This window comes from Equus quagga, chromosome 7, assembly GCF_021613505.1.
Source record: "Equus quagga isolate Etosha38 chromosome 7, UCLA_HA_Equagga_1.0, whole genome shotgun sequence".
NCBI classification, from domain to species: domain Eukaryota; kingdom Metazoa; phylum Chordata; class Mammalia; order Perissodactyla; family Equidae; genus Equus; species Equus quagga.
Genome location: NC_060273.1, coordinates 2,290,851 through 2,311,854, shown reverse-complemented (window position 1 = coordinate 2,311,854; position 21,004 = coordinate 2,290,851). Strand labels below are relative to the sequence as shown.

Here is a 21,004-nt window from a genome sequence, read left to right as displayed (position 1 = left end):
GCAAGGGCAGCAGGTGGAGAGTGGTGTGGGGAGGTCAGAGTTCAGAGGGTGCAGGGCTGGCAGCAAGGTGGGGTGGTTGCCTTGCTGCCATCACTTTGTTTAGGATATTTCCATTTCCCTCCTTGGCCCCCGAGCATGGGAACAAGCCCCATGTGCACACTTTGATTTAGGACATCAGCCCCAGAGACGTCCCTCAGATGGCAGCTTCCAGGAGGTACTCCTACTCAAAAACATTCCCCAACACCCCCATCAGCCAGCAGAGCACTTGATTTCACCATTAGAGAGTCAGTCTGTTGAGTGGCTGCAGGGTTTACTCAAAGTGTCTGACAATCAGTCACCTGGTATAACAGGCGCAGTCTGGAACGGGTGGAGGAGCCTAAAACTCCCATGGGGCAGGTTTGGGAGCCTCTGAACAAGGAGCCTCTACCGCATGCAGACGCCCCTAGGATGAGGGCACACAAGCTCTGACTTTTCCAGACGTCTCAGGTACTTCCTGGGTGACAGCTACTACAGAGGACAGGGCTCTGAGAACCATCTGTCAGGGGGCGGAGGCTGGTGGGGGCAGCTGACTCACCTGGCGCTGGCTCACTAGCCATTTCTGCAATGCTCCTCTAAGCTGCCAGGCTGTTTCTGCAGGGGCCTAGACCCCCCGGGGAAATGGGGAGGCCCTGGGTACTTGGGGAGGTCAGACGGGGCGCTGGATTCACCTCTCTGTGGAGAGCTGGCTTTGCGCTGTGCCCCGAAGCACAGGAAGCCTGGGTGGAGGCCGCAGGAGAGCAGACTCCCCAGAGCTCAGCATAGGCCAGGACCCCAGGCTCCCTCTGGGCCTTTCTCACCTCCTTTTGCGTGGTCTTGATGAGCAGGAGGGTGGGCTCATGTCCTTCACACTGGAAATAGAACCTGGGGGCAGAGACCACACGTGCCAGCCCTGACGGCAGCTGTCACCCCTGCAGCCCTCCCCGCCACCTCTAGCCAGCCTCTGCTGACCAGTACCCATAGCATCTGAGAAATATGGGCTGTCTGGGGGTGGACGGGCCTGGGAACTGTGTGTCCTTCTCTCCTGGGGACCAGGAACAGTGGCCAAGGACCTGGCATCGCCCTGGCCTGAGCACTCTTCTCAGCCAAGATAGAGACCCAGCCAGGCAGCCTGCAGGCCAAGCAGTCAGGCACCTCAGGACGGTCTCCCTGTATGACACAGGGGAGAAGGTGCACAGGAGATGGCCCCCAGCAGGCAGAGCCAGCCATGTGCCAGGTGCCACTGGGAAGCTAGAACCAGAGGAACAGGTCCCTGCTCTAGAAAAGCTCAGAACGTCCTTAGGAGCCCGAACACGTGGGAGCTGGGTGGCTCTGGGAAGTGCGTGAGGAGGCCTGAGGCTGCCACAGTGGCGGTGCCAGGTGTCCAGGGCTTGGCTGGCATCCCAGGTGGCCCTACTTGGCCGTCCCTCAGAGGGCCTCCCACATCGCACAGAGTGGGGGCTGGGTGAATGCAGCTCTGGCTATGCCATAATGCTTGTGGGGCTCAGACGGTGCCTGCCACGTGGGCTGGGCCAGTTCTGCCTGTGTCACCTCTGCCAGGTCACCTGTGACCCAAGCCAGAGCTTCTGAGGACACCTGCTGTCTGAGACTCAAGGGGGGCGCTGCCCCTGGTAGAGCTGCCTTGTGAGGCATAGTCTGGACACCAGCCAGGGCCCCGCACAGGCAGAGCCCCACAGAGCCAACGTGGACCTGGCTTGTGGACTGACAAGGTGGGGGAGGGGGAGGAGTGAACCAAGGCCTGTTCCTCGACTGGTCCTCTCCCACAGGTCTGGAAGCTCCTGGGTGGGAATTCTGCCTCCTGTGTCCTCACAACACCTACCCAGGGACCTGGAGCCATGGCATATACGGCAATGAGCCCTGAAGTTTGAGTGGCCTGGGAGTGAGAGAAGCCCAGAGAAGGGGCTCCTCATTCTAGGGCCCCCCAGGAAGAGGCAGGGCCTCGCCCAGGTGCCCATATTCAAAGGCCCATTTCCATCCACCACAGCGACTTCCCAGAAGAGCGGGCAGGACTTGAAGCTGGGCAACTCCACAGCTCGCTCTGCCCCTCCTTACAGTCTGGCCCTTGAAGCCCATGCCTTGGGGCCTTGGGAGGGCAGGCCCAGCCTCTCCTGGCCTCCTGGGTGTTACCTGGTCAGGCTGTACCCGTGCTGCAGTGAGGAGAAGAGCAGGAGGGGCTGGCAGAGGGCAAACCGCTCAGGGACCCAGGACCAGATGTCTCTCATCTCCTTCACACTGACGATCTCCGAGTGGAAGTTCTCCGCGTGGACAGCCAGGTGCACAAACTGCCTAGGGAGAGTGGGGAGTGGGTCAGAGCTGGGCAGCCACCCCAGCCCTGACCACGCCCCCTAGCCCGGAGACCTGCAGAACCCCTGGTGGGAGCTAAGCTTGGAGGGAGCCTGTCACCTATTCAGGAAGGAACGGGGTGGAGCCGATCCCTGGAGCCCCATCCCCTTAAAAGAAGGGAGAGCACCCAGCCTGGGTGGAGACAAAAGCACCTTTTCTCTAAGAATGGGGACAGAGAGCAAGTCAGCTCTGGCAAAACAATGCTTTAGGGCCAGCCAAGCACCCGCAAACAGCACAATTGAGGCAGCTCAGCAGATAGACAGACAGACAGACAGAGAGATGGTGCCTGAACGTTGGCCAGGCTCAGAGGCAGCACTGCTGAAGCCAGCCCTGAGAGCCAGAGCAAGCAGCCAGGCCCTGGGAGAGCAAGGCTGGAAGGCAGAGAGAAGCCAGGTGTGGAGATGTGGTTTCCAGACCTACCTTTTAGAAAGTGAAACACTGAAAAACAGGAGGAAGCAATGGACACGGAGAAAAGGAAGAAAAATAAAACAGACATGGAGAGGTTAGTGGCAAATACTGATGCGCAGGACACACCTGCCTTTGGCCCAGGAAAAAGACCTCCCACCTATGGCATAGTCACAGTGTCCGCCCCAAGATGGTGTCAGGACACTGTGGGCCCTTCCCTGCTCCCCAGGGGGCTGTGCTCAGGGCAAGGCGGGGACACAACCAGCAGCCACAAAAATGGCCAGCAAGAGAGCCCAGAGCTGGAGGGGTGGAGCAGGGGCTGCTCTGAAATGACCCAAGGAGGCCAGCCTGGCCAAATGCCGGACCTTCTGACCTCACAGTATCCAGCTTCCACCTCAGCCATGGGCCTCATGCCTGAGGACAGGACCCTGTACCCTCTGTGTCCACAGTTGCCTTGGCAGCCTGTGGCTGTGGCCATGAAGGCTCTTTCTCCTTTTCTGGGATTTTCTATCCATGCATGCACGGCTGGCTGGCTCAGACAGACCAAGAGGCTGGCAGGACAAGCTCATGCCCCAAGCCGCCAGAATGCATTCTACCAAAACCTCGCCCTACGTGGGCCCTTCACAACCTGCCTAGGGGCCAGCGACACCCACAGCCTCAAGGGACCTGCCCACCTCTTCTGCTTGACGGTAATACCCTTCTGCTTCAGAGCTTTCTCATTGGCCATCTGCAGGAGCTGAATCTCCTTCCGAGAGAAGAGACGGATGGCAAATGCTTTCTCCAGCAGCTTCTCGGGAGACACGGTCTTGGCGATGTCTTTGACAAAGGTGCGAATATCCTGCTTCACGTTGTCTGACTCGAGCGGCTGCCCAGCTCTCACCTTGTGGAAGAACTTGAGGATTGCCAGTGCGACTCGGTACAACACCTTGTAACCTTCCACCAGGAAGACATCAAAGACGCGAGCAAAGTAGTTGAGGGGCAGCTCCCCGAACAGCCAGCGCTGCCAGTCCGCATAGACCTGCAGGACATCCTCTGACACAGCCACCATCAGCTTGTGGGCTGCCTGGCAGTACTTGTTCACCAGGTCCCCAAACGTCATGCAGGAAGACTCAAAGGCCAGGAAGCTCTGGTCGATCAGCTTCTTGCTGGGGTCGTTGCAGGCCAAGATGCGGCAGGCCTTCTCGAAGCACTCGGCCTCATCAATGCTGTAGTGGAGCAGCAGGGCCACAACGGAGGGCAGGGCGGGGCAGAAGGAAATGTCAGGGAACTGGTTGGCAATGCACAGCAGGATCTTACGCACAGCGCTCTCGCCTCGTGTGTTCAGGCAGTAACTGGGCACCTGCGTGTTGTCCACAAATTCAGGCAAGGGCAGGCTGCTGCTGCTGTGCTTGCCCACAATCTTGCTCACGATGTCGCTGTACACGCTGGCATCGGGCGTCACCGTGCGGCAGGGGATGTCCCGGATCAGGCGCTGGTACACCTTTCCCCTCAGGGCATAGCTGCGGGCCCAGTAGCCCTGGCGTGCCAGCTGCTTCAGCTCCTGCAGCTCGGTGCAACTCAGCTCCTTGGGCCCCAGGTCCTGGATGGCAGCGTCCATTTTGTCTTTGTCCACAAAGCAGTTGTACCCCGGGGAGTCCATAGTGCAGGGCACACACCCAGCAGGACGGCCCTGGGCTGCCAGGAGGGCGCAAAGAGCAGCCAAATCCTCCAGCCCCTTCTTCGAGGCTTCTTTGCTAACCTGTTTGCACTCCCATACTCTGTAAGATTAAAAACCATGCTTAATACACATGTACGAAGGTTCCCATTTTAAAGAACATGTTTTGTTTTAACCTTTCTATAAAGTATTACAAGGCCTTCCATTTAAGATAAGTGGGTATTTTGAGAATTCACTATGAACTCTGGAATATAGCTTCTTTTCATGGGGCTTATGAAATTACTGGAATAGGTAATATGGATTCTGAGTAACAAGAGGCTAGAGATGAGTTTCCAGAAGGGCTTTGAGAGTCTGACCCTGCTGAAAACAACTCTTTGCTTGGGGTTGGGTGGCCCACCAAGTCCCCACATACCACCCTGCAGCCTGCCTGCTGGCCTTCTGAAAAGGAGCTGCTGGTCAAGAAGACCCCAGTAAGCCAAGAGACGCTGCCTTTCAGCTGGCCTTTAACCAGCTGCGTATCCTGAGAAAGACACACATCTATGTTGCCTCACTGTCCCTAGGCTGGAATCTAGAGGCCAGTTCTTAACTTTCTAGAAATACCAGCTAAGTTTCAGGCAGGCACTCCAGAGAAGAATCACTGGTGGGAGTAGATATGAGGACTGAGAAATAAATGGAAGGTGTTACAGGTTCAAAACTAGACATTTCTGGGTCCAAACAAGCCAGAAGTATTGAGGGGATTTGGTGCTCTCTCTCCATTATGGGCAACTATGGAGATTCAGGTAGACATAAAAAAAAAATGAGTAAGATATGCTATTTGAGACTCTCTAGCTGAAGTGTCACTGCATGTGGACAGCGAGGCAGAAGTCTACCATTCAGAATACCACAATTTAACATCTGTTTTTGCCAAAGGCTACTGTAGGCTCAAACCACAATAGTCTGCCCGCATACCTCAGACTAACCTTTCCGATTGGGGTGGGAAAAGTGTCTGGAGATGTCACAAGGGTTTGCTTCAGAGAGTTTTGGTAAATGACCAGATCACTCCAGTTTCTCTTGCATCTAGAACATCTGAAAATAGAAAAAGCAAATAATACCTTAAGAACATTGAGTGGAAAGAATTACAGCGTAAAATCTGTATGTGTGTGAAGACGTCTTGAGAAAGTACCTTGATACAGTATTTTTTCTTATTTCAGTAAAATACGCATAACAAAATTTACCATCTTAACAGTTTTTAAGTGCACAGTTCAGTGGCATTAAGTACACTCACATATTGTGCAGCCATCACCACTGTCCCTCTGCAGAACCTTTCTGTCTTCCCCAATTGAAACTTTGTCCCCATTAAACTCCCTCTCCCCCTCCCCCAGGCCCTGGCACCCACCTTCTACTTTCTGTCTCCATCAATTTGACTGCTCTAAGTACTCATATTAGTGGAACCATACAATATTCGTCCTTTTCTGTCTGGCTTATTTCACTGATCATAACGTCCTCAAGGTTCATCGATGTTTATAGCATGTATCAGAATATTTTTTTTAATTTAAGACTTTATTTTTTTAGAGCAGTTTTAGGTCCACAGCAAAACTGAGAGGAAGGTACAGAGATTTCCCATATACCCCCTGCCCCTACACAAGCACAGCCTCCCATTATCAACATTTCTCACCAGAGTGGTACATTTGTTACAATCGATTTACCTACATTGACACATCATAATCACCCAAAATCTAGAGATTAATGAGAGTTCACTCCTGGTGTTGTACATTCTGTGAATTTAGACAAATGTAAAGTGACATGTATCCTCATTACAGTATCATACAGAGTATTTCCACTGCCCTAAAAATCCTCTGTGCTCCACCTATTCATCCCTGCCCCCCCATTTACTAGAATTTAATTCCTTTTTTTATTATTAATGCTAGAATTTAATTCCTTTTAATGGGTAAATAATATTCCATTGTGTGGGTAGACCACACGTTGTCTATTCACTCATCTGTCAATGGACGTTTGGGTTGTTTCCACTTTTTGGCTACTGTGTGCATCATGCTGCTGTGAACACGGTGTACAAAGGTCTGTTCAAGTCCCTGCTTCCAGTTCTTTGGGATATATATCCACTGATACTGTTCTTATAGGGGCTTCCTCATGGAAAACATCAATTAAAATAAGGTTTTGTAAGAACATCCATTTAACATGTCTCACTGGAAAAGCCTTGCCCACAATAGGACCAGGCCGGCTGCAGTGCTGGAACCTTCTTCCTTGGAAGACAAGAAACTCTAATGGCAGTTGATCCATTTGCTCTGTCCTGGGAAGGAAAGCAGTGAGGGTTCCCCCTCCCCCAGGTTCTGAAGGCCAGGCCAATAGGCCCACTCACGTCGTCCCCACAGCTACACCCAGGCTGCACTCCACCATTTTCCCCGTGTCAACTTCCTACAGAGTTTAAATCCTTCATTCTAGGCTCTGAGCCCACTAACGTCTGGAGGGACCCCAGGCCCATCCTGTCTGCATGAAAAGAACCAGCTCCTTCTCAGGGCAATAAACTTGTTTATAAACAGAAAAGGAGCTGGACACGACAGTGCCAAGCCTCACTCAGCCGGCCTCCGATTCGGGTTGAACATTAAACTGGAGACTTGAAGAACGGCTGCTGCACCTGGAGAGTTCCTGCCGAAGGCCCTTCAGGGAGCAGCAGACCCACGGCTTTGTTTCTGCAGCAAGTCACCCAGGGCCGTGCTGGATTCGGAGGGACTCCAAGACAAGGACACGGGCAGGAGACCCTGAAGGAGCCCCCTGGCCCCCCACAGGCCTCCTTCCCAAGCCCCTCCTAGAAAGGTGTTTCTAGGGCTGCAATCAAGGCTCACAGAAACCTCCTGAGGTGTCGATAAAACCAGCTTCAGGGGTTTTCTTAGGGTTTTGGTTTTTTTTAAGATTCCTTTTTTTTTTTTTTTTTAAGATTTTATTTTTCCTTTTTCTCCCAAAGCCCCCCGGTACATAGTTGTGTATTTTTAGTTGTAGGTCCTTCTAGTTGTGGCATGTGGGATGCCACCTCAGTATGGCTTAATGAGCCGAGGCATGTTGGTGCCCAGGATCCGAACCTGAGAAACCCTGGGCTGCCGAAGCAGAGCGCGCAAACTTAACCACTCAGCCACGGGGCCGGCCCCTCTTAGGGTTTTTTTAACATGAACGCATAATCACAAAAATGCCAAACAATACAAAATTAGAGAGTAAAACTGTAGAGTCCTGTTCAAGTTATCCCCTCAATCCTACTCCCTCTTCTGCGGACAACAGTCACTGTCCACATTTTAGTGCGCATCCTTCAAAACCTTTTTCTTGCATTTCCGTGCACACACATTCACAACCAAGTTAGACTGTTTAAGCTGGCTGTCAGGATGGGGAAGTCAGGGGGCAGGAAACAGATCAAAAACGTGCCAACCTGCAGGCAGACCCTCCCGCTCAGAGGTAGGCGGCAGAGCTGAAGCGACACTCCCTCCCAGTGATTCACCTGCAGCTCTCAGCCGTTGGGCATCGCTGTCCACACCACCTGCCCCCAGCAGGAAACAAGGCTTCACTTGTTCCCCACAGTCCCCCAGCTCCTGACAAAGGTGCCAAGCCCGAGGAAGGCCATGCTTTCTTGTCCACACTGGGCAGCTGGGGGTAGAGAAGGGAGACAGGAGCTGACGCAGGAAATGATCGAGTCCAAAGTCAGACGGGCCTGGCTTCAAAGTCCGGCTCTGCCACTTGTTTGCCCCAACCTCAGACAAGCCAGGTCTCTTCCTGAACAGCAGATGCCCGTCTGTAAAACACAGCATTAGTCCCCAAGCGACATCTGTGGGCTGAGCTCTTACTCTGGGCTCACTGACGGGTGTGGGTGACATGCCACGGCAGAAGGCCAGCAGGGCCCAGTCAGCAGGTGCCTTGGAAAACGACTTTCCCTTCGCCTCAGGAGGGGGAGAGAGGGAATAATTTCTCACCACAAATACTGCACTCACCTAAAAGCCAACCCCCTGCCCCGCAAGTTCACTGCAGAGGAATGGGGGTGGGGACAGGGCTGGCTCTCAGAGGTGGTACCTCCCCATCAGCTGTGGGAGGAGGCCAGCTCCAGCAGCTGGCAGCTCCGTGAATTTGGAACATAGGGAAGTACTTTGTGTCTTTCGTCCTCAGCTTTGGGCCTAGCCTGCAATTCCAGGAAAACAGGAAAAATTCCACTTAGCATCCTATTAGACTCACAAGAACTGCAGACAGGATCATTTTGGACAGCGGGGGACACCACACAGCACTCTGGAGGCTGGCAGCTACTTTAGCTAAGGTCGTCAGGGCAGACCTCTCCCAATTTGTGCTGAAGCGATGAGAGGGAAGCAGCCAAAAGGCTGAGGAAAGTCACTCCGGACAACGAGAAGAGCAAGTGCAAAGGCCATGAGGCAGGCCCGGGCTGGTGCGCTCCCAGAACAGAAGAGCGTCCAGCACGGCCAGGGCACGCAAAGGAGACCAGTGGAGACGCCCGCAGGCCAGACTGCGCGTGGAAGAACGGAGTTGAGATTTTATTTGAAGGGAAGGGATGTGATCCAACGGATGTGTTTAAAAGCCAACTGTTGTGAGGATTAACTGAGACTGTTTATAGAAAGCACTCAGCCCAGCCTGGCACACCAGGGCAGCTCAGGTGTCCCAGGGGCATCTTGTTGTTACTGCTCCTCAGGGTCTCCTGACCTGGCACTGGCTCAGGGATGTCTCGGGAGTGACGGTTCCAGTGGGTCAATGCCCCATCCTGCCGAGGGGCCAGAGCACGTCTCCTCCTCATGGGGGAGGTGCAGCCACAGAAGGCCATCTCCAAGGTTCTCCCACAGGCTCAAGCAGGTCCCCTGCTCTCTCTTCAGAGACAGTCCCTCCAGCAGCCTCTCTGACAGACCTGCTTCCTCTTCCTTGCTCATGCTGTAGCTTCCCCACCCCCTCAAGTCCCTTCCAGTGACCCTCATGTCATCCTTTTTCCTCACAAAGACTGTGCCTGTTTTGAGAGTTCAGGCTACCTGATGGGAAGCAAATATTTCTTTAAAAAAAAAAAAATGTAAGTGGAAGTGAGTGACCTCTATTTCCCCCAAAATGTTATCTTGCTATGTCAGTGATACTTTGGTCCAGCTCTCCGTTCTGTCTTGATGACCACTGTGCCCTCTGGCCAGAGTACACTGCCCTGAGTCCGCCAAGAGCAAGTCCACTGCAGGCTCTGCTGAGACCCAATGTGCAAGGGGCACCCTTCAGCAGCTCCAGGCCCACAGTCATGGCCCCCTCCCGATGGGCCCGGGCCAAGGAAGCTTTTTCTGGGAAAGGGACTTCCTGTGACACAACACTTCGGCCAGGAACACCGCATAGGAGCTCGAATAAACCACAACTCTGTCTGCCATGGTGAAGCCCCCAGGAGTGCCCACAGGAAGAGGGAAGCAGCCAGCTGGGGGAGGAGCCCAGGCCCCCTGAATCCGCCAGCTCCACTCTATCAGGTGTGTAGCCCTCCAAGCAGATCTCTGACCAGGTAGGGGTGGGAGGAGAACATGGATATGGGAGGGAGGACAAGACCTCACTGTGGACAGTGGGACAGGCGACACCCAGGACCAAGCAGCTGGCATCTCCTATTCAAGCAGGACCACCTCCCACCCCCATCCTCAGGGACCATGGAATACAAGTTGCACAGTGGCTGGCTGCCTGGTGATTTAGCTTCACAGTCCTATTTCCTTTAATCCTGAGGACAACCCCAAGACACGGAGACTTGCTCCACTTTACAGACGAGGAAACGGGGATACAGAAAAGTACCTGGGGGTCCCAAGCACAAGGAGAACCAACCCAGGTCTGTGAGGTTCCAGAGCGCTCATGGGGACCCCTCTCCCACTGCAGGGACACAGGCACCCAGGACGGTCAGCTCTGCCCATGCTGCCTCTTCAGCAAGTTCAGGGCTGGCTTCTCAATTGCCACTACTGTCCCAAAACATCGAGTGGGGTCTGATGAGTCACAAGATCTCTGCATTTCTCATCTCTTAAGTGGGGACACGGGAACATGATTTCCTCAAAACAACTGTATTTGAAAACAAACTCACTTTCATGTGACAAAAACAGACCTGCACATTAAGCCTGGGTGATTCCATCTTAATCACCTGCCAACACTGGGTGCTTCGTCCCCAGGCCACCTCTCCCAGGTGCCCAGCACACCATCATAGCTCCTCTTGCTCCAAACTTTTATTCACTTGACAAAGTTCTATTGAGCTGACTTTTCCGTGCCAGGTCCTGGGCAGGGCACCAGGGATAATAAGAGAGTAAAAGATGGCTCTTGAGAAGGCCAATGACCACAGCACATGCGATAAGTGCCTTGAGAAGCCAGGTAGGGTGGTGACAACACATGCGCACCACAGAAGGGGCAACAGTACCCCAAGTATATCAAGATGGGGAGTTGGCCCTGTGTCGGGGTGGGGACAAGTGCATGAAGGAGGGCACAACAGGTTGGGGAGCCTCAGGCAGGCGGTGTTGTGGCCAGAGGTAGGATAAGAGGGAACCAATGGCCTTGCATGCCAGCTGCTCTAGGAGATTGGACGTTGCCCCCATGCATGAGGGAGCAGGAGGAGAGTCCAAGCAGGAAGTGACATGATCAGATCTGCATTTTAGAAACATCTTCCTGGTGGCCGAGGAAGAAGGAGGGCAGAGTCCAGAAAAGGAGGCATGAGGAGGGCTGGGCTGGCCAGGGAAGATGGAGAAGACTGGGTGGACCCAAGAGATCGCCCAGGGGGTGGATTCTAACAGACAAGGTGACCCAAAACCGGGGACAGAGAATCAAGGAACGGACAGAGAATTCTGGCCCAGGGATGGGTTCTGGTAGGGCAGAGGTGGCACTCCACTGGGCAGTTTAAAGTGCTGTTAGACATAGACCTTCAGCCTCTCAGTCAAAGCCATGGCAGCTCAGGTTGGAGGCAGAACCCTGGGCTGCCGTGCTGAGGTCCTGCCCAAATGCCCAGCCCTCAGCCCACACTGGCTCCTGGACTTCCCTGTCACCTAGCCAGCCTCACAGACAGCACCCCCTACACACACCTAAACACCACCACAGGGCCAACTAGGGCCCCATCAGGCAAGACGCAGCCCTGTGCAGAGGGAGGCTGTCGCTCACCAGGACTCTGACCCATCCCTACTGGCCTGGCCTGACCACTGCCCCCACCCTGGCTGCAGGAACACCTCACAGTCTGAGGACCCAGGGCTCAGCCTGGCCGGGCCTTAGTCACTGTGCCACAGGACAGGGTGCTGCGCTGTTGGTGTCAGCTGTCGTGTCTCAGCGCTTCCCCTGCAGTCTGAGCAATCCTCCGTCTGCTCCCCAGGAGCAGGACCAAGAAACAAAGAGCGAAGAGGAAGGAGGCTGCGGCTCCAGCCCAACGTGATGTGGGGGAGCCTCAACACCCGCCCACGCAGTAGGACGACCCGAGGGGGAAGGAGGACAGTGAGGTGCTCTGCTCTGGGCCTGAGGAGTTCCATGCCACAGAGAAATGCACGCTCCTGTCAGACAGTATCCCCTGGAGTGCAATTCAGAACCTTTGGGTTCTCTAGGTAGCCCCCCAACCTTGCTAAAGGCTGTTAGCACAAAAAGGAAATAGACACCATCAGTCCCCAGTGAAGTGGAGCCTGCAGACAGGTCAAGAGGCAGCAGAATGACAAGTGCCTCGACACCTACTTGGCACCAGGACACAGGCAGGCAGAGGTAAAGCCCCACTCCAACCCTCAGGGTGTGCAAGGTTGGGATGAGAAAGATAGCAATTACAGGACACGTTCACTGCCTGATAAGGAGATGCTCAGAGTGCAAGGAACACGGGGCATTGGCCAGGCAGGAATACGCAGCAGGACAGGGACGGCATGTGGGAGGGGAGGGTGCGCCTGGGTGGCTGAGAGTGCAGCTCAGCTTGTGGGGCATCTGGGTGGGGGCAGAGCCTCCAAGGGCGCCTGGGCTGGCCAGTCAGGTAGGGCAGGTGGAGCTGTGAGGAAGACAAGATGGAGGGAGGTGGGGGGTCGGGAGATAGTTCAGAGGCCATCCACTTTGGACAACAGGAAGGGTCTGGGTGTTTGAGCAGGACACATTCCAAGGCAGGTGATGACCACCTTCTCCCATCAAGTCCAAGTCAAGTTTGATTTCCTCATGAGAGGCCTAGTCCTCTCACCTACCCCCCCAAGCCCCGGTGAGAGGCCAGGGAAATGCCCAATCCCCCCCAGCAATCTGCTGGAGGCCTCAGAGGCCCAGTTTCAGGACTTTGTCTGGAACCGTGGGTGGAGGACACTCCTTGCCCCACCCCAGGCCTCAGTTGTAGGAGGATTCCCAACTCTTTGCGTGACCAGTGGTGACAGTGTCACTGACTGGGATGACCACCATCACTGAGCCCCACACTCCCCTACCTTGCTGCCCAGCTTTTTACCCACTTCACCCCCACTGCTGCCTGTCTTCTCGCTCTGGAACTTGTCTGTGGGAAACAATCCCCCAATCTCCTCATCCTCTCCCTCAATGCACTTTCCTCTTCCTGGGCAGACAGCAGCAGGCTCTCCTCAGGACCCGGCCCCCCCCCAGCTCTCCCTAGGACCCTGCCCCACCTCCAGGCTCTCCCCAGGTCCTGCACCCCTTCCAAGTTCTCATCAGGATCCAGCCTCCTCTCATTTCAGCTCTCAGCCTCCTTCTCTCACTGCCGTCACTGCAGGGCATTTAAGGGTAGAGTAGGCAGCCCTGGCTTGAAGCTCCCGGACTTTAGAAGCCTTTCCATCGCTACCACTGTATCTACCCCTGGTTATCCTGAGACCACTCTACCTGGAGGACGCATATCACAAATACCTCTCCTCACTCTTTCATAACCCCTTCCTGGAGCTCTTTACTCCCTGTCCCCCCCCCCCCCCCCGCCATCTTCCCTCACCTACTGCACCTTCAGAGCTTTCCTTCCTTGCCCGCTCAGCCTAGACCCGTCCCACTAAGCCCCAGCTCTGGCCCCTCCTGTGCTCATGTCTTGGCCACCCAGCAAAACCCGCAGGAGAAGCCAGCCTGAAAGCACACTTCCCCACACCCGAACACCGACCGCAGAGGGAAAAAATCGTGTTGCCCTGCTCACGCCCTGGCAGCCCTTCTCAGCATGCCTTGACAGCACCCACTTCTATTCCTGGCGGCACTAGCTTACAGCTTCACACCTGCCCTCGGCCCTCACTCTCCCATTCTCCCCCAAGAACGGGGTGCCGAGCAGGAGCTTCCTCTCTTCTCTGACCATGACTTTGATCTGCACCCCCCACCCTTGGTCCTGGATCTCACCTCCTGGGGACCTCATCTCTCCTGTGTTCTTTTTATTTTTTAAAGATTGGCACCTGAGCTAACATCTGTTGCCAATCTTCTTTTCTTCTTCTTCTCCCCTAAGCCCCTATGTACATAGTTGTATATTCTAGTTGTAGGTTCTTCTGGATGTGCTATGTGGGATGCCCCCTCAGCATGGCCCGATGAGCAGTGTGTTGTCTGCGCCCAGGATCCGAACCAGAGAACCCCCAGGTAGAGGAAGTGGAGCTCGAGCACCCAACCACTTGGCCACGGGGCTGGCCCCTCTCCTGTATTCTTTTTTTTTAAAGATTGTCACCTGAGCCAACAACTGCCGCCAATCTTTTTCTTCCTCTTTTTCTTTTTCTGCCTTATCTCCCCAATCTCCCCCAGCACACAGTTGCACATCTCAGCTGCAGGTCCCTCCAGCTGTGGCACGTGGGATGCCGCCCCAATGTGGCCCAACGAGCGGCACCACGTCCACGCCCAGGATCCCAACCGACGAAACACCGGGCCACCACAGTGGAGCGCGCGAACCCAACCACTCGGCCACGGGGCCAGCCCCTCTCCTGTATTCTTAATGCTCCCTCTCTGCTGTTATAGACAGACCTCGAAACAGCCACCAACAGAACTCAACGCTCCACCCAGCTCTGCCTCTCTACCCTTCTTCTTTCCTTCCTAGTCAAGCTCCTGGTGAGAGCAGGCTGCACCCGCCTCCCATCCCTCCCGCCTCCACTGCCTGGCAGCCAGCTCTAACCTTTGGGCCCTTATCCCCCTGAAGCACGCGGCTGACCACTCCTCTCAGCTCTCCTCTCCCTGGGCCTCCCCTGTGTCTGTCTGTCTCTTCACCTCTCTGGCTGCTTCTGCTCCTGCCTCTCCTCCTGTCTCTTAACTGTTGCTTTTGCAGGAGTCCATCCTCTCCTCAGCCTAGGATCTTCTTGTGAACTCAAGTCCCACACCTCCACGGCTCCCCCAAGCTCTGCATACTCCCTGGGCTTCAGTGCAGCTCAGCTCTGAGTCCCAGCGTGCTCTGCCACACTCTCCACAGAAACCCTTTCCTGCCCCCAACTCTCCCTTCAGGATCTGGCCCTACCTGCCCTCTAACAGCAGCTTCAGGAGCCTTGGCCACCAGCCGCAGCCACACACACAGGGGACGTCCACGGTTGGGAAGGAGAAGAGGCAGGGCACACCTGCTCTCTTTTCTCCTCCCGGTCCAATCTGCTTCAAGCCTAAACCCAAATGCTCCCTCCTTTGCTGGCCCTTCCGACCTCCCTCCTGGGCAGGGCTGCGGGCGCCCTCGCTGCACTCCACCTCTCCTTGTCCAAATCTGCTTTAACTCTTGGCATGCCATTGTGATGACCTGCTTAGGAGCCCAGCTCTTGTACTAGACTGTGACTTCTGAGTCCAGGTGTCTCACGCCGTACCCAGTGTAGCCAGGAAGGAGGAAACAGATGGAGACTCGGAAGAATCCCAAAGCACTTGGGCCCAAGAGGAAAATTTAATCCTAAATAATAACAACAGGGAGCATTTGCCAACTTGCTCTAGGCATGTCACTGTCCCAGCAGGCATCTTCACATGGCGGGAGGCAGGCGGTGCCCTGCCTCAGCCCTGAAGCAGAGCACAGGGATTTTTCAAATATTAATGACAACTGGCATTCCACAGTGACTACCAGGCAGTCGGTTACCGGGGAACCTGATAGTGGGCACTTTGCTGGTGGCACACAATGGAGGGCACGTGCCAGGTACAAAGGGGTGTAACCATTAACAAGACATTAGTCACAGCACCACAGGCCAGTTGGCCGGCCCATCTGCCTGCCACCCAGTTGGAAGTTCAAATGCAGGTCTTACCAGAGGCGCCTGAGCCTACGGCATGGCACCCCGAGCAGGGCAGAGCCCCAGCCTTTGTTAGCCACTCAGAACAGTTCCATGCATCCCTTTCTTGGGCTGAACACTTTTCCCCCAGCCTGGTCTGGCCTCCACACAGGCAGGGTCTGGGGTTGGAATGGGGCCCTGCTCACTCAGGATCTTTATCTTCCGAGCTCAGAGAGTGCACCCAACAGCAGGTCTGGGAAAACATCCCCCAGGGCACAGGATAAATCAGCTAGCTGCACAGAAAGAGAAGCAGAGGAAGAAAACTTGGCTGTCAGCAGCGTGAGAATTCTGACTGGTCTGAATTCCAAGCAAGGTACCTGCGACAGGTGTGCCTCAGAAGGCCAGGCACATAGCAGGCTCTCAGCAGCACTTCTAGACTCGATGACAGAGCCGGCCTAGGAGGGAGCCTTGTAGGTTTAATCATTTTAATAGGCATTTGAGACACTTCCTGAATGCCTGTGTGCCAAGTGCTGGAATACAGATGCAAGGCCCAGCCCCAGCTCTCAGTGAGCTTCTGGCTGTGGGGACACAGGGGTACTGACCATGCCAACTCAGGTGCAGGTGCATGAGAGGAAAGTACAGCGTGTCTGGGCCCCCAGCCCATGAGGAAAGAGGGGACAGGAAGGTTTCCCTGAGCCAGCGCCTGCCTCAGCTGGGCCCTGAGGACAAGGAGGCCTTTGCCCAGGAAGCAGCAGAAATAGCGTGGGCATGGGACAGGGCCTCAGAGAACACAGCCACTCAGGGGTTGGCGCGCCCTTCAGCTCTTTAAGGAGGCAGGCTGGTGAACGTCATTCATGGCTCAGATTAAAAGACAGTTCCACAGTCTAGCCTTATGGGCTCCAAGCAGCCAAAAGGCCTGAGACAGAGGCCTGGGCTTCACTGGGCTGCTGAAGAAGGAGAGTGCTCCTGTGTGCTGGGAGGTTGGGAGGGGACAGCTCAGAAGGCAGGGAAAGATGCCAGAGGCAGGAGGGGATAACATATACACCTAGATCCTTCTAAGGCCCACAGGTTTACCAAGAGATGAAAGCTGGAATGACCCTGACTGGAAAAGGAATCACAGGAGATAATTAGGGAATGAGGACAAAAGGACTCAAGGAAAGGCTGAAGGGAGAGACGTGAGGGGAGCTTCTGGTGGGGCGCAGGTAATGAGCTGCATTTAGAACACTGCACAGCGGAAGGGCTTTTATTGGGAACAGAACTGCCCACTGGCAAACAACAACCCTCAATGTGTGTGGTATCCACTCAAAATTGTGTAACAATTAGGCAGACACACAGTTTCAGATTATGGGAAACAGGCCAAGCCATGCTCAGTGTGTTGTCAATCGCCCATAAAAGGAGGGCACCACTGGGTGGGATGGAGGGAGAAACCATGACTGCTCACACCTGATCCCTGCCAGCAGATCCTTGTGTAATATCCAGGGGAGACTGACAAGGCCCCATGGCCAGGCGGGGGACATAACTGCACAGGACAGAATGAGATCTTGTCTCACATGCCCCTGAGTAAGCAGGTTCCATCAGAGAGAAAGATAACTGCTAAGAGCCCCCGGTGCACTTATCCAGAGGCCAGGCCAGCCCTGAGGGGCCATGTGCGTCTGTGGGCAGATAGGGGCTCCTTCTGCAGTATCAGCATTTGCTCACCCTCTGACTCGTGGCCCCTCAGTGTGGGAGAAGACTGGGGAGTGGGCACACACACTTGGCCTCTGTGTCCTCAACAGTCTTCCCAAAGTCCTGCCTGCTGCCAACGCTGATGCATCACAGAGAAACTGGGGTCCAGAAAGGAAAGTGAGGGGACCATGAAGATTCTGCAACCTTGGGTCTGTCTCTGGGTCTGAGAAGGCCTTTTTTCAGAGATCTAATTGTGAGAATACTCTGAGAGGACCAATCCTCAGTCCAGAGTGAAATGGGGTCCTTTGAGATGAATGACAATCTGGAAGTTCCCCCAAAAGGCAAATAAACACAAGACAGGAAGGCCCCTGGGATCCGTAGCGTGGTTTTGCACCTTTAGTGTCCTACATTTTGCTGTTTACTCTAACCAACAAACTGGGGTTCTGTGACAGAAATAAAAAAGCCTACTATCCTGCCCCCATGCCGCACAGAGGCCAGGGTTATCAGACTTCTGTCACCTGACTTCCTTGGAGTTTTACGGACATAAGACATTAAGTGCCTCCAGGGCTCGGTCTTCTTTTTTTCACTCTATACATCCTCCTGGGAAGGCCCAACCCGCACCTTGGCTTCAGTGTCACACAGGAAGGAGTCCCCAAAATGCTCTCCAGCCCAGAATGCTCTCCCTGGCTCCAAGCCAATAAACATCCACCTACTTCCACAAAGTCTTACCGACCCTCAGCTCAGCAAACTCAAAGTCAGCACCTGCCCCCAAGCCTGCTCCCTTCCAGCACACTCTGTGTGGCATGGCGCTGCCAGCTGTCAGTCACCCAATCTTGGAGTGTTCTCTAAGTCCTCCTTTCTCCGGGACCCTTCCCATCCCTTCAGCTACTTGTCCCATGGTCTTGCTCTGCTTTCTATCCCCTGTCACTCTTCCTCAGTGCTTGGCCTTACGTCTTGTGATATGTGCTGCAGTGGTCCCTTAACCACCTCCGACTCAGTGCAGCCCTTCACCAACCCATCCCGGCCACCACTGCCCAGTGGAGAACACAATCTGATCAGTCACTCACAAACTGAAGATCTCTTGGTGGCTTCCCACCGCTCTCAGGGTAAAATTCAAACTCGGGCCTAGTACTCAAGGGCTCTCCCAATCTGCCACCAGCCTAGCTCCTTACCTTCGTCTCCCTCTCTTCACCCCACTGCCCTTCTCCCAACAGCTGGTGGGTGGGTGGTAGCCAAGCCCTTGTTACTTCACAAATGCTGTCCCTTTGCCCGGAAGTCTCTTTGCCTCACACGGTCTTGCCACTCCTATCCGTTCTTCAAACTTTAGCTCAAGCCCTTCTCAGAAGCCCCTCGTAAAGGCCAGCTGGATGCCACTCCTCTGTGCCCATAGCAAGCTCTGTCTGCCTCCACGGGGGTGCCTACCACAGGGCCACAGTTTGCTGGCCCGTCTCCTCGCTGCACTGGAAGCTCCTCAAGGGCAGAGACTCACTCCACTTTGTAGCCACAGACCACAGAGCGCAAGCCCTCCTCACGTGAAATAGGATTTCAACAAGCTTGTGTTGAAAGAATAACGAAAATCATCAAATAATGAATTCAAGTTGATCCTTAGTAAAAAGCCTGAGGTTTTGTTTCTTTGATATTATCTTCATTTGGAAAGTGACACTTGAAACAGCCACTGAAATTGCTGCTTCCAGTTGAAAAGGGCTTTTTTTTATTCCACGTACAGAGTTGTCATAACAGAAAAGGTATGCTCAAACAGGTAAAACATTGAACAGGGTAAATGTTAAGTGCTTTTTAATAACCTGATTCATTGTCCTTATGTATTTTAAACCAAAAGCAAACACTTAAATATGTCTTCTGAGGTTGGCTCAGACCATAATGAGAATTAGGAGCAATGCTGCATGCCCAAGGTCACTTGGCCTGCTGGACAGTCCTGGCAGGTGTGGTCAGTGAGAACTAGCGAGGCCCACCTGCAGGCGAACTTGCAGATCCAGGGGGTGAATTTTATTATTGTTATGAAAAGCCTGCCTAGATTACTAGATTACTTCTACATTCCCCGAAGGTCACCCTTAACCCAGATGAAAACCACTGCACTAGTTTTAGCACTTTGGTTCATTTTAACCACCATTCAGAGAGAACTCCTGGCCCACTCCATGCCCAGCAACGGGCGAACAAAGATGAATTCGACATGGCTCCAGCCCTGTTCACAGGGAGAGACGAGCTTCTAAACAGAGCACTCCCTAGATAAGTGATAAGCCTTCACATAAACGCTTTATCTGAGAGCTGAGAAGATTAAATGAGGACCAACCTTCAGAAGAAAAGGAAGCACACGGGGGTCATACCACCTGCTAGGAATGGTAACAGTAAAACCTTTGTGCGAGTTGTTGATCTTTTCTTAGCTGGGTTTGTTTCTCTCACCACACTTGTCTTCAAGACCATTAAGCAAACATTCGCAGGTGCCTACACTATGCCTGGGGATAGAAAGTAAAGATGGAGCCCTCACCCTCAAGTGAAGGAAACAGCTACGTCTGCAGAAATTGCCTAGAAGTCCCGGCTGACTCCAAGCAAACATACAGCAAAATATGGAAAACCAACTTCGAATGCTTCTACTGGCCCTGCAAAGGCAGACAGACTCCTGCCTAGGAATAAGCAGCTGAGGAAAGACCAGAACACCAGCATCATACGCACAGCCACAAAGGCCACCAGGCCTGTGCCTCCCAGGCATAGAGCTGACTAACAGTCAGCCTGGGCCTCTGCACAGCCCAGTGGTCCTCAGACAACCTTTGACCTTTAATGTCAGCCCAGCAAGTAGTAATCCAGGAGGCCCACAGCACAGCTGTTTCCATACTGAGGTCACCAATGAAAACCTGTGGCCAGGCCACCAGCACCCCTGCCCAGAAAGGACGGTGACCAGGTGCAGCCCATCCCTGACCTCCAGCTGCGCCTACTCGAGGTTCAGACAGCCAGGGGCCCTATGCAAATGCTTCCGTCTCCCGGCCCGGCCTGGAGGACAGTTGCCACCTGGCACAGCGGCCAGGCCAAGGGGGCGCCAGCCAGTGGGCTCGGAGGCTGGCAGACACCTGGGCAGCAGGTGGGCAGGCGCGTCGTCGAGGGGCGAGCGCAGGGCTAGGTGCGGGGGGGGGGGTTGCAGGTCTTCGAGGGCAGAACGGTATCAGAGAATCTCGCAATCCCGAGTGCAGAAGAGGATTTCCTACCCCGCAGAGACGGAAAGTGCCCCAAGGAAGGAGTGACACAGAGACAGCTCCTTCCGACGCCGCCTCGCCCTGCGCCGCCGGAGGGCGCGCGGACAGCGGCTGCTGGGGGCGCCGGCTCTGCCCCCGGGCTGGGTGTCTGGCGGGGCCGAGGTCGGCTTCGGTCGGCGGGGCCGCGCCGGGGGCGGCGGGCAGTGCCGGGCGGGTGGCCTCGGACCCCGGGCGCGCGGACCCCCGACACCCGACCCACGCCGCGGCGGCCCCCGCACCCCGCCTGGGACCGAGGCCCCGAGCCCGGCCCCGCGCCCCCCCCCAGCACGCCCCCGCCGCAGTGACAGCCGGCGACCCGGCCCCGCAGCCCCCGCAGCCCCGAAGCCCCAGCGCCAGGCGGTCACGCCCCCACCTCCACCCGCCGGGCCGGCCGCGCACCCACCTCCGCCCGCTGCGCCGCTGTCTCCTCAGCTCGCCGCGGGTCTCAGCGCGGGCCCTTCTGCGCACGCGTGCACGCGGCCCCGCCCCCGCCGAGCACGCGCTGCCGCTGCCCACCCCGGGCGCCCGCGGGTCTCCGCCGCAGCGGGTTCTGGGCATGCGCGCTGACGCCCCGCCGC

The 21,004-nt window shown here is 55.1% G+C and overlaps 1 protein-coding gene across 8 annotated transcripts in view; it reads right to left on the bottom strand.

The window, feature by feature from the left end:
• TBC1D24 (TBC1 domain family member 24) overlaps positions 1-20,905 on the bottom strand; it is a 25,301-nt gene extending 4,396 nt beyond the window's left edge. Inside the window, exons 1-7 of one of the 8 annotated variants that reach the window (XM_046668727.1) lie at positions 20,830-20,905; positions 5,398-5,503; positions 3,459-4,541; positions 2,800-2,817; positions 2,164-2,322; positions 575-900; positions 342-442 (exon numbers count right to left, since the gene is read on the bottom strand). In XM_046668727.1, coding sequence (XP_046524683.1) covers positions 612-900; positions 2,164-2,322; positions 2,800-2,817; positions 3,459-4,423 — 1,431 coding nt within the window. In that variant the 5' untranslated portion in view covers positions 4,424-4,541; positions 5,398-5,503; positions 20,830-20,905 and the 3' untranslated portion in view covers positions 342-442; positions 575-611. Of the gene's footprint in view, positions 1-341; positions 443-574; positions 901-2,163; positions 2,323-2,799; positions 2,818-3,458; positions 4,542-5,386; positions 5,504-7,919; positions 8,159-14,801; positions 14,919-20,829 lie in introns of those variants that run through there. The other 7 variants (XM_046668720.1, XM_046668728.1, XM_046668725.1 and 4 more) reach the window with 7 other exon arrangements.
• Positions 20,906-21,004: the final 99 nt, after the last annotated feature.